The 12,855-nt window shown below is 45.5% G+C and overlaps 1 protein-coding gene across 1 annotated transcript; it reads left to right on the forward strand.

Moving 5' to 3' along the window:
• The first annotated feature begins 11,372 nt into the window (after positions 1-11,372).
• LOC123407803 (2-hydroxy-palmitic acid dioxygenase MPO1-like) lies at positions 11,373-12,647 on the forward strand. Its single transcript, XM_045101027.1, has 3 exons — positions 11,373-11,879; positions 11,979-12,047; positions 12,334-12,647. The coding sequence occupies exons 1-3, from the start codon at positions 11,493-11,495 to the stop codon at positions 12,448-12,450; spliced, it is 573 nt and encodes a 190-aa protein (XP_044956962.1). The 5' UTR covers positions 11,373-11,492; the 3' UTR covers positions 12,451-12,647.
• The last annotated feature ends 208 nt before the right edge of the window (positions 12,648-12,855 follow it).

Here is a 12,855-nt window from a genome sequence, read left to right on the forward strand (position 1 = left end):
TGGGGGCTAGCGAGATACCACTCTAGTATGTCCGAGTCATGTACATTGTGATCTCGTCATGATTTTCAGTTGCATATTATTCATTCTTGGTTGTTTGAAATTCTTCACATGATCGAAGGATTGCTTCATGCATTGTGTTTGTAGCATTGCTTCAGTACTCGTTGAACTTGTTCGTCGTGCATGCTTATATACATCTGATGAAGCAAAAGAGTTTGTCAAGTTTTCTTTGTCGCGTCCAGTTCGTTGAACTGAATTGCTTGAGGACAAGCAATATGCTAAACTTGGGGGAGTTGATACGTCTCAAACGTATCGACTTTTCCAAACACTTTTGCTATTGTTTTGGCTTCATTCTTGCATGATTTCAATGAAACTAACACGGACTAACGATGTTTTCAGCAAAGCTGCGTGTATGGTTTTCTTGTGTGCAGGAAAATGGATATTTAGACGTCCCGGAAAATTCCAATAAAAAATAGAAAAAATCCATGCACCGGGAGGGACCTTGGGCCAGAAGATGGGACAGAGGGGGGCCACCAAGGCTCCACGCGACCTGTGGGCGCGGCCTGCCCCCTAGCCGCGTCGAGAGGCCGCCTGGGTGGGGTCCACCCCCTCTGGTGCCCTACTTTGGCTCCTATTTTTACCCGTGACGAGAAAAATCCCAGAACAGAAGTCATTTTGCAAGTTCTCAACGTGGAGCCGCCGCCGCCCTCGGTTCTTCTTCAGGAGAGCTAATCTCGAGGCTGTTTTGGCCTCGGAGAGGGGAAATCGTTGCCATCGTCATCACCATCATCACTCCATCACCCTTCCATGGCTTCCCCCATCATGTGTGAGTAATTCCCTGCTATAGGTGAAGGGCATGGTAGGGAATGGATGAGTTAGATCATGTAATAGTTCGTCGGATTGTTGAGGCATGTTGCCTATCATCTACTATGGTGTTTATCATCTTTGCTACTACTTGTTACTCTTAATGCTTGTCACTTTGGGCCCGAGTGCCATGATTTCAGATCTGAATACCTTGTGTTTTCATGAATATATTTGTGTTCTTTATCCTATCTATGGGTAGTATGCACCTATTATAGTCTGGAACCGGCGATCCCAATGGTGACAGCTTGGGACACCAAATGGGATAGACTATAGTTTGAGGATTCCATGTATCCATTGATTTTTAATGCTTTGTTCCGGTGCTATTTGACATGAGCACCTTAATCTCCATAAGTTCCTTTTGGCCCCGTTGATAGTGGGATGGTAGGACAAAAGATGTTTTGTAAGTTCTATTGCAAGCACGCATGACTACCTTGGGATACATGCCTAATGTTTGATATTTGCCTAGATGATCATTACTTTTCTATGTGCCTTGCCCCAAGTTAAATACATGATATCTCTCATCCATGACCAACCATCCATCTCCCTAGCCTATAGTGTTTTAATACTGCTAGTTAAGAGTTGCTTTACTTTCACCGTTTTACTTTCGTTGCTTTGCCACTATTATTTCCGTTGCCACCATCACTACAACATCACCGTTGCTACTAATATTTCTTTGTCAATCAAGTATCTTTCAGGTGTGGTTGAATTGACAACTCAACTGGTAAAGCTTATAAATATTCTTTGGCTCCCCTTGTGTCGAATCAATAAATTGGGTTAACTTACCCGCGAAGACTGTTGCGATCCCCTACACTTGTGGGTCATCACACACTTCCTACTATTGTTACTTGTCATTTCTTACGAATTATCTTGCTACAAAACTACTTATCATTGTTACTCATATTACTTGCATGGAATACCTTGCTGAAACTACATATCATTTCCTTCTACTCCTCGATGGGTTTGACACTCTTACTTATCAAAAGGACTATGATTGATCCCCTATACTTGTGGGTCATTAGTAAGCATGTTGACCACGACCCATCTAGAATTCCCTCATGGTGTCCTGGGCAATCCCGTGATGAAGTCCATACAAATGTCATCCCATTTCTATTGTGTAAATTGCAATGGTTGGAGTAAACCGGCGGATTTGTGATGTTCAGCATTTACCTTGTTGCATATATCTTAACACGCGACATAATAGGCTATATCTTGCTTTATACACTTCCACGAGAATGTCTGCCTTAGACGCCGGTACATTTTTGTGCCTCTAGTATGAAGAGAACATGTAGATTCATGGGCTTACCTCAAGATTTGCTGCTTTAGTTCCCCATGGTTAGGCACACAAATTCGATTCCAGAATCGGAGGGTATCTTGAGCATCTATGTTGAACAAAGTCGTTAGAATCGTGATTCTGAATCGGATCGAAGCTTCGTTTCTAGGATCGTGAATCATAGAATCATAACTATCAGGATCGTAGAAACTTAGATTCTCTGAGCAAAATCATAGAATCGGAGGGGCTAGTTTGGATCGTAATATCGTAAGATTCTAAGACTTGAGTCACGATTCTGACAACTTTGATGTTGAAGTCTTATGTCCCGCCTTCTTGCATTTTGTCCCTTATATGCAGTAACTATGTGTCACCATGTTGAGACTTCTAGATATCGTATTCTAGTGTGGGAGTGATCTCCGAAGTAGTTGTAGCCTCACAAGTGATAATGTTGAGTTGTGCTATCTCCTCTTGAAGAGATGGGCGAAAAGACTCGATTAGCGAGTTTGTTGTGGCAGGTTTCTGACTAAGAGTGTCAGCGACCATATTAGCTTTTCCTGGATGACAGTTTATACCAAGTTTATAATATTTGACTAATTCCAACCATCTTGATTGTCGGGGATTTAAGTCTAGTTGGGTGAATATATACTTGGTCGGTGTAGATTTGACATCTCTTCCCAATGATGTAATGTCTCCATATTTTGAGGGCATGCACTATGGTTGCCATTTCCATGTCATGTGTGGGATAGTTCTCCTCGTGCAGACGTATGTGTCTCGATGCATAAGCTATGACATTTACATCTTGCATAAGTACACACCCAAGATCACGCCTGGATTCATTGCAATAGATGTCGAAGCTCTAATAGATGTCTGGTAGGGTTACCACTGGAGCGATGGTCAACCGAGTATTTAGCTCATTGAAATGGTTCTCACATGCTTCTGCTCATATAAACTTTTGATTCTTCTTAAACAATTCCTTCATTGGTTTGGCCATCTTTAAGAAATCTTCAATGAAGCAACGATAATATCCTACCAGACCCAAGATACTTTTGTTCTCCGACACAGAAACGGGTGCTCTCTATTTCAATACTTCTGTGAATTTGCTTTGGTCCACGAACACTCCTTGAGCTGAAAGTGTATGCCCAAGTAATCCCACTTCCTTCAGCCAAAATACACACGTTAAGTTTGGCATATAGCTCATGGGCTTGTAATCGCTCCAATACTACAAGGAGATGCGATTCGTGCTCTTCTTCGCCTTTGGAATACATAAGAATATCATCAATGAACACCACCACAAATTTGTCCACAAAGTCCATGAACACCTTCTTCATCATGTGCATGAAGAAGTAGGGGGCATTGTTTAGTCCAAATGACATGACCGTGTATTCGTACAACCCATATCTAGTAGTGAATGTTGTCTTGGGAATGTCTTCTTCTATAATTTTCAGTTGGTGATACCTGGTTCGCAAATCAATCTTGGAGAGCATTTGAGCTTCACCGAGTTGATCGAATAAATCATCGATCCTAGGAAGTGGGTATTTATTCTTGATCGTCACATCATTGACAACACGGTAATCAACACACATTCACAGACTTCCATCTTTCTTTCCCCAAATATGGCGGGTGCACCCCAAGGAGATGAACTAGGGAGAATATAACCTTTTGAAGCATTTCATCGAGTTGTTTCTTCAATTACACTAACTAGAATGAAGGCATACGATAGTATTTCTTGTATATAGGTGTTGTCCCGGACACAAGATCAATAGAAAACTCAAGCTACCGGTAGGGTGGCATGGCTGACAATTCTTCTCGAAACACGTGTGGGAACTCACAGACCACTGGAATTAAATTCATATCCTTAGCAATCGTTGCATAAACCATTCCTTTATTTGGCATGGATCTTCCGTCATAGAACCGTGTTTGCTGCGCCAAGGGGTTTCTTAAAGTGACTTCTGTGGTTGCGCAGTTGTTACAGACTTGGTGTTTTCTCAACCAATCCATTCCCAAGTTGACATCCAATTTTGTGGATTCAATGGATACGAGAGATGCGGGAAAATGATCCCATTGATGGATATTTCTAATCCTTGGCATACAGTATTTGTTCTGAGCATGGATCCAGGGGATTGTACCACCATGACTTTGTCCAAAAGAGTGTGGGAAAGTTTATGTCAGGCAACAAAACTCTACGAAATAAAAGAATGGGAAGCACCGGAATTGAATAAAATAGTTGCAGGTATATTATTAAGAGAGAACATACCAATGACCAATTCAGGTGCTTCTTGTACGAAGATATGATGAACTTTTCGTTGAATATACTTTGAGTTGGGGTATGGGCCCACATGATTGACTTGAGGCTTGAGGCTTGATGGCGGTTTTTCGTTGTTGGGAGACTTTCTCGCTTAATGTCCAGTTTGGCCATAGGAGTAGCATGCGTTGTTACGCTCAGAGTCTTCTTTCACTGGTTTTATAACCATATATAGTCTGGAATTCATTCTCTATCTTGGTGTTACCTTGTTTCCATGTTGGCTTAAATTCAAACTGCGGCTACTCCCGCGTACGAACTTTCTGAAAAGCTTTCACTTCCTTCTTGGGTTCAAACTTGTGTTTGCGGTCGCCATATGCACGTTTATGATCATTAGCGAGCTTGTGTTCCCTTTCTGCAATGAGTTCCTTGTTCACCAAAGTTTGGAAGTTAGGAAAATCCAGCATACTGAGTGTGCATCAGAGGGTATGGTTAAGCCCTCCAAGGAAACGATCTATCTCCCATTCCACGGTTGGTACATCATGAGTGGAATAACAAGCCAAGTAGTTGAACTTGTTCAGATACTCACTTACGATGGAGTTCACTTGAATAAGATAAAGGAACTCGCGTTGCTTGACCTTCATAATGCCAGTTGGAATATAATACTTGCAGAATTTATCCTTGAATTTATCCTAGGTATTTCATCATCAGCAGGCCACACGATTTTGGTATTGTCCCACCATATAGCAGTTGGTCCTTCCAAATGATGAGTAGAAAAAAGCACCTTGTCGGCTTCTTTAGTATGTGCAATTTCCAGCTTCCTTTCAATAGTCTTTATCCAATCATCGGCTTCCATCGGATGTGTTGTCTCACTTAAACTTGGTGGCTTGGTCCACTGGAAATCGGACAGCTTAGAGTGTGAACTGTTATGGTTATTATTGTTTTGCATAACCATAATATGCATATTTCTCAGGAATTCCATCAGATCTTGGTTCGTCTTTTCTTCAAACATCCGTATAATCTACTCTGTTGTGGGTGCTTGGGTGGAGGAGGAGGTGGTTGATATGGTTCAGGTGAATGTACTGCTTGTGTGGTGGATCAACGAACTGGGATATCATTGCCACCATGAATGTTGCTGCCACACCTGATCATCCTATATTTGTTTCACAATACGAAGCATCATGATGAGAAACATCCATAAGAAAAATGAGAAGGCAACGCAACAATCTTGGAAAGAAAACAAGGAAAATCACTACGAATAAAAAACAACAACATAGTTATACATAACATCACACATCATGGATAATACTACTTCACTACACGCATACAACCATACATCAATCCCATACTCATCTACTCGTGGTTGCAGGCATTGCACTGGGTGTCTGAAGATCCCGACAATATGTCCTCAGACTCAGACTCGGACTCGGAACTGATAACATTAACCGAGACCTCCGGGGCAAAGGAACCACGGCGACGCTTACGGGATGGCTCTCCCACGGGATCTCGGGCAGGATGACTATGAAGCATAGGGGCAGCTGGAGTAGCAAGGAGTAAAGTACACTCGACGGAAGACTCGTGAGGAGTTACAGTCGAGGTGCCTGAGTTGCTCTGGGTGGATGTAGGTGTAATAGGTCTAGGTGGACGGATGAGGACTCGAGGGGCGAGTGATGCGCATGAAAGAGAAGGTGGAGCAAACATAGATCAAAGGCTTCAAGTACCTCCCGAGTGCGGTTCAGCTCCATGGATAGTCTGGACGACGAAGGAGCTGCAACCACTAAGGAACTTAATATCTCACATAAATTACAGTGAAGACCAACGTTACATGTAACATCATAGTTAGAGCTATTGTTACTAGTAACTTCCGTAGTTATTAGTCATTTAGTGCCCTTGTAATGCCACGTCGTAGGCAAACTCTATATAAGTTGCCCCAGTGCTCCTGGACAAGGGTTAAGCACCCTGTGTATTCACACACCCATAAGCAAGCACTAGCCTGTGGGCTAGAGATGTAGGGTCTTTACCACTCCTGAGTAGGCCCTGAACTCGTATATCCAAGTGCTACACTCGCGCCGTAGCTAGGCTCCGTTCCCTCATTCGTACCCCTGGTACTATTGTCACACTCGTTCCCTCGATAGCTCCCGTCGCCCACGTGCATCCCACACGCCTAGCTTTGAAAAAACTGTTCATTCGACGGTTCCCGGCAGGCCTGGCCCCAAGGAGCTTTAAGTTTCGTGTTATGCAGGCCAAATGATAAACATGGGTAACCAAATGGTCCAATGTTGAGCCTCATGCGGGCCACCAAACACGTCCCAAATGAATGTTTTTAATAGAGTATAAATGCAAGCGTATATGTACACATGCATACAATCACCTTTATGAACGCATAGATGCACATCTTACACCTATAAGCACCTCCGAAAGATTAATCACGCATATCATCTTAAAATTTATGAAACCATCATAGACACCTTATCGTCGATGGTAATATTTCCTCCCACGAAAGGCGCATCGCTAGAAATCCTGAGATAAATTCACGAATAAATGCGAGCACAAAGATTTGAACCCTATGAACTAAAAATATCATAGTCTCTTTAACCATTCAACTAAAAATTAATTCGCAGATCCAAATGAATGTTATACCTAATGTGGGTAAGCAAACACGTCCAAATGAATTGAAGCGGCATTTCTCAAAAGAAAAATGAATTGGAGCGGGGAAGGGGGATTGCATGGGAAGCCTGGACACATCAGCATTAATTACGCCCACAACCATGAATGCTAATGTAATGTCAAGAACAAATCTTCTACGTGGTCGGCATAACTAAATTAAACTGACAGCGATACATCTAAACGAGGGTTCACACAGCTATCAACAAAAAAAAACGAGGGTTCACAAGAGAATCACACAAAGCCAAAACAATAAGGTGGTGTTTCTTTACCTAGGGACTAGACTAAAAAGTCCCTTTTAGTCCCTAGATAAAGAAACAAGAGGGACTTTTCCTTAAGGGACTAAAAAAGACATTGAAGGGACTTTTTTCTTTAGTCCCTGAGACTAAAAAAAGTCTAGTCCCTTGGAAAGAAACACCACCTAAATCTTTTTCGTGTTATGCGGACAAAATGGTAAACGGGGTTAATCAAACAGTCCAATGTTGAGCCTCATGCAGGCACGCGGGTAATCAAGCAGTCCAATGTTGAGCCTCATGCAGGCACGTACATCTTATTTCTATAAGCATCTTCGTAAGATTGGTCAGACATATTATGTTAAAATTTATGAAGTCATCATAGGTCGACGAGTAATGTTCCCTTCTATGAAATGTGCATCACGAGAAATCTTAAAATAAAATCATGTGAACTAAAAATATCGTAGTCGCTTTAACCATTCAACTAGAAATTGATTCGCAGATCCAAATGAATGTTATACCTAATGTGGGCAAGCTAACACGTCCAAATGAATTGAACGGCATTTCTCAAAAGAAAAATGAATTGGAGCGGGGAAGGGAGATTCAATGGGAAGCCTGGACACGTCAGCATTAATTACATCCACAGCCATGAATGCTAATGTAATGTCAAGAACAAATCTTTTTCGTGGTTGGCGTATAACTAAATTAATCTGACAGCGATATATCTAAAGGAAACGTTTCCCTTCAGTTCAGTTCGCCGACGGAAGCAACGCGCCGGTTGCTTGCTGTCCACGTCTTGCGCGCGACCCGCGCGTATAGCCATGTAACATTTTTCCTTCTGGTGATCGTTTAAATTTGCTATAACCAGTGTTTAATTTTGCTATATTTATCCTCTAAAAAAGTTGCATATACGTTTGGTTGTAAATTCTGTTCATCGGATTTTTTGCTATAACCGATGTTTTTCTTTCTAGAATTTTGTTAATTTTTGCTACAACCGGTATCATTTTAGAGCATCTCCAACAGCAGCGCAAAACAAGTGCGGCGCCGAAAAATAAGCCGTTTTAGCGCGCGCGCGACGCGGCGGGATGCTCCAGCGGGCGCGCAAAAACCACACGCGCGTTAAAACAAGTTGGGCGCGCTGTCCATCGCCTTATCCCGCACTGTTTATTTGGGGCGCTCACTTCCGCGCGCGGCAGACTCGAGCGCGCGCGCGAACTCTCTCCTTTCTTCCTCCTTCGCACCGCGCGCGCCGGCGCCAACGCCCCTGCCACCATGGACGCGCACACCGGCACCCCGCTCACCCCGTTGTACAGCCGTAACCCCCCCCCCCCCCCCCGCCGCCGCCGAAAACCCTAGCGCGGCGAGCGTTGGCGTCGCCACCGCCGGAGCTCCGCCGACCGTCTGCCTCGCGCGTAGCCTCTTCGTGCCGCCGCGGATGACCACGCCGACGGGTGGCGTCACACCGGCGCCGTCCCGTGCCGCCGCCGCACCGTCGAAGCTCCCCAATGCGGTGGGGTCGAAGAAAGGAAAAACATCCGCGAAGAAGAAGGCGGCAGACGGCTCCGGTAGCTCGAAGGCGAAGAAGAAGCTTGCAGGGCGGCGGACGGGCGCGGCGTCTACCGAAGCGCCGGCGAGCTCACTCGTTGAGTCGGCGGCCAACGCGCACCACGTGTTCGACGAAATGCCCCCAAGGTGAAAAAAATTCCAACTTTTATTTTCTTGTTATTTTTTCAATGCATCATCATCTAGATAGCTTATATTTGCATTGTTCGAAAAACTTTGTAGTCTCAACGATGATGCATACATGTCAACTATGGGTGTTGGGTCCAATAATTCGCATTGGTCTCAAACCAATGACATCCATTTGGACGACCATGAGTTTGAGGTGGACGAGGAGGGTGAGGGCATTGTCGAGGCGCCGAAAGGAAGAGCGGGCAATTACACCACCAACGATGACAAATTACTATGCAATACTTGGTTGGAAATGTCGAGGGATCCATCCGTTGGAGGTGATCAAAGTAGAGATGCTTATTGGGGGCGAATGAAAGAACACTTTGATGCTCAGAACGTGAGTGGAATTGACCGCTCCGAGAGATCAGTTCGGTCCCGATGGTTGACAATCAACTCGGATTGTCAAAACGGGCGGCCGCACAAAAGGCAGTTGACAAGCTTAACCCAAGTGGCACAAATGAGGATGATAGAGTAAGTGGCATCTCTTACATGTTCATCATACTTGTTTTTGGTGTCCGAATTGCTAACTTGTTTTGTTTTTCTTGTAGTACAACATTGCACAAAACTTGTTCAAAGAAGAGATGAGGACAACTAAGAAGGGGAAGATCAAGAAAGGAAAGATCTTTACCTTGCCTCATTCCTATGAAGTGTTGAAGGATGGTGAGAAATGGAAGAAGCGTGAAGATTTGGATGATTTGCATTTGAGCAACAAACGCAAGCGAACAATTGAGTTGAATGATGATGAGGAGGAGGAGGATGCATCAAGTGATGACGGGAAGAGAAGCCCCACACCCAACTCGGTTTCATACTCGAAACCAAAACGACCGGATGGGTGCAAGAAGGACAAAACCGAAAATAAGAAGAGGAAAGGAGATGATGAGCTCACAAATGCTATGGAAGCTATTGTGAAGGCAAGAAAAGAAGCCAACGAGGTGAGGAAAATGGCAAGGAACCAAGATGCCGCGACCGAGGAGAGGAGGTTGGCGGCCGAGGAGAGGAGGGTGGCCGCCGAGGAGAGGAAAGTGGCATTGGAGGAGAGGAAGGTGGGCATGGAGGAGCGAGCTAAGTTGTTGGAATGGGAAAAGCACTTATTCTTCTTGGACACATCTTTGTTCAATGATGCGCAAAAGAAATATGTCAACCTTGCCCGTGAAGAAGTCTTGATTCAAAAAAGAGCCATGATCCGCACAATGGGTGGCGGTGGCCTCGGCGCCATGGGTGGCGGTGGCCTCGGCGCCATGGGAGGCATGGGTGGCTTTGGAGGCATGGGAGGCATGGGTGCACCTCCGGCCGCCATGGGAGGCATGGGTGGCTTTGGAGCACCCTCCAACGCTATGGGAGGCATGGGTGGCATGAGTTTTGCTTCTCTCATGGGAGGCATGGGTGCACCTCCGGCCATGGGTGGAATGTCTTTCGATGTGCCTCACACACATATCCATGAAGATGCCGTTGAAGATCTTGCCAAGACCGTCGGAGCTACACGTGATGCGGTGCGTGATGAGGTTAGGGAGGAAGATTCATCTTCGAAGGCGGAAGAATCGTCTTCGGAAGAAGAGGAAGAAGACGAGGAAGATGATTGATGTGTTATGTCTTGAACTTTGTTGGATGAACTTGTATTTTGAACTTGGTTTGCATTTTGAACTTGGTTTGCATTTTGAACTTGGTTGGATGAACTTGTGGGCATGACTTTTATTCATCAACTTGTTTGTGTTAAATTTCACATGTTCATTGCATTTTGATGAATGTTGCAAACTTATTTTGTGTCCAAATGCCATATATTTACGCGCTGCATTTTAGCGCGGCTGCTGGAGTCAGCGCTGCGCGACGCGTCAAACCAGGCGAGGGGCGCGCGGCAAACATGTTTTTTGGGGGCGGCGCGAAACGCGGCTGTTGGAGATGCTCTTATGCTGCAACCGTTGACTAAAAAAGTTGCATACACGTTCGTCAGAGTTACAATCCGAGTTCATCGGATTGTTTTGCTACAATCCTTATTTTGTTTTGCTACCACGCATTATCAGCTTTGTTTTTTTGTTACGACCACATTGATATCTTTTTTTGCTACAACTACATTTTTGTTGCAACCGTGGACAAAAAAATACTGCATCGTGAACGAAATTTGTTGCATCAAGAAATTTTGCTGCATGAAGATCTAACGGTACGGCACGCGTGCAGCTGACGAATTGAGCGACCAGCGCACTGTCGACCGAAAGTTTTGACCGACGCATCGACACAAAGCACTGTCCTACACCTAAACAAGTGTTCACACAAGAATCAGACAAAGCCGGTGCAGTAAATTAGGATCACATAGGCCGTACGCTTCGTCACATCATCAACCATCTAAAAGAAGTCGGGCAACTGTTAAAAAAAAAGGGGGAAGTCGAGCATCTATAGGCAGCCAACCGCCCACTTTTCCGCCTCCCTCCCTCACTCCTGCTGGCCTGGTGGTGTGTCCTCGGAAGATCCTCGATTTACTCTGAGCTGCAGGTCGTCGTCCATGGAGGAGGCCAAGCGGAGGCCGCGCGGCGTGCTGGACCTGGAGGCGCAGTTCGCCTTCTTCCGGTCGCAGCACCGCCACCCCGTCAACGCCGCCGCGCACGCGCTTCTCGCCGGGCCCATCCTCTTCGGCAACCTTGTCATCCTCTACTTCCTGCCCCTGCCCTCCCCGCTTGACCCGGCCCTCGCGCTCTCGCTCGCTTACGCCGCCGCCTACCTTGCCGTCGACCGCCGCGCCGGGGCCCTCGCGGCGCTCCTCCTCCTCGGCGGCTGGGCCGCCAGCCGCGCCCTCGCCGCCCGCCTCGGCTTCGCGCTCGCCTGGAGGGTCGTGCTGGCCACGGAGCTCTTCTGCTGGACCTGGCAGTTCCTCGGCCATGGACTCTTCGAGGTAAAATCCGATCTGTGCCCTGAACATCTGCCGCTTCGACACGAGACCTGACATCAATTGCTGATTTTTTTTGCTTGCTGAATCTGCTTATTCTTGCAGAAGAAAGGGCCAACGGTGAGTGAGCTTCCGGCGGTGTTCCTCATGGAGCCATTCCTCATCCTGCTGCAGGTAAACGTCATTTAATCCTCTGAATATTCAAGATAAGCACAAATCATGTGCGTATATGAATGTAGCAAAGAGCATAATCAATCTACTAGGGATTCTGAGTGGGAGATTGTAACCTAAATGCATTGTACTCTCAACCCTACCTCCAACTCCCTCCCTTTGTAAATGTACTTGCCTCTATTAATGATATGGTTCAGGCCTAAAAAAATCTACTAGGGATTGAATGGACATTGAGTTCTTAACATTGACATTAGTACTAAGTAGCAGCCGTTGGCTATTGTGTGCACAGATACTCAACAAACTGTTTGGCTACGAGCCATACCCTGGATTCAGCAAGAACGTGGACAAGAAGATGGAGGCTGATCTCAAGGAGAGCAGAGAGCTCGAGCAGAGGAAGATCAACTGACCGGATATGTTCCGGGTGATTTGTATAATAGCTAACTGTGCCTACCATGTGTGCTGTTTATGCATATTAGATAATTGTAGAATAAAGTGAACAGCTGAACTTTCTGTACACGATGATATTGTGCTATTGAAGCTTCTTCTCCCAGTCACCGGGAAGAAGATGCGTCCTGGTTGGCTGGTTGCAGGTTTGCAGCTCCAGATTTCACTCTCTTAATACTCCGCTAGACATTTCATCAAACACATCATGTGCAAGCATAGCTGCAACCGGATCCGGCTCGAGATATCCTTCTTTGAATGCTCTGCTAGACATTTTATCGAACATCTCATGAGCAAACGTAGCTGTATCCGATCTGCCGTGCTTTCTTGCGAAACCAGCAGACGCACGAATGGGCCAGATGGCCTCGGG

This window comes from Hordeum vulgare, chromosome 7H (assembly GCF_904849725.1).
Source record: "Hordeum vulgare subsp. vulgare chromosome 7H, MorexV3_pseudomolecules_assembly, whole genome shotgun sequence".
NCBI classification, from domain to species: Eukaryota; Viridiplantae; Streptophyta; class Magnoliopsida; order Poales; family Poaceae; genus Hordeum; species Hordeum vulgare.

Excerpts from the sequence above, each read along its gene's own strand:
- LOC123407803 (XM_045101027.1), top strand. The coding sequence starts at position 11,493 with ATGGAGGAGGCCAAGCGGAGGCCGCGCGGCGTGCTGGACCTGGAGGCG. Across the intron at positions 11,880-11,978 it reads TCGGCCATGGACTCTTCGAG|AAGAAAGGGCCAACGGTGAG; the intron begins GTAAAATCCGAT and ends TTATTCTTGCAG. Across the intron at positions 12,048-12,333 it reads CATTCCTCATCCTGCTGCAG|ATACTCAACAAACTGTTTGG; the intron begins GTAAACGTCATT and ends TTGTGTGCACAG.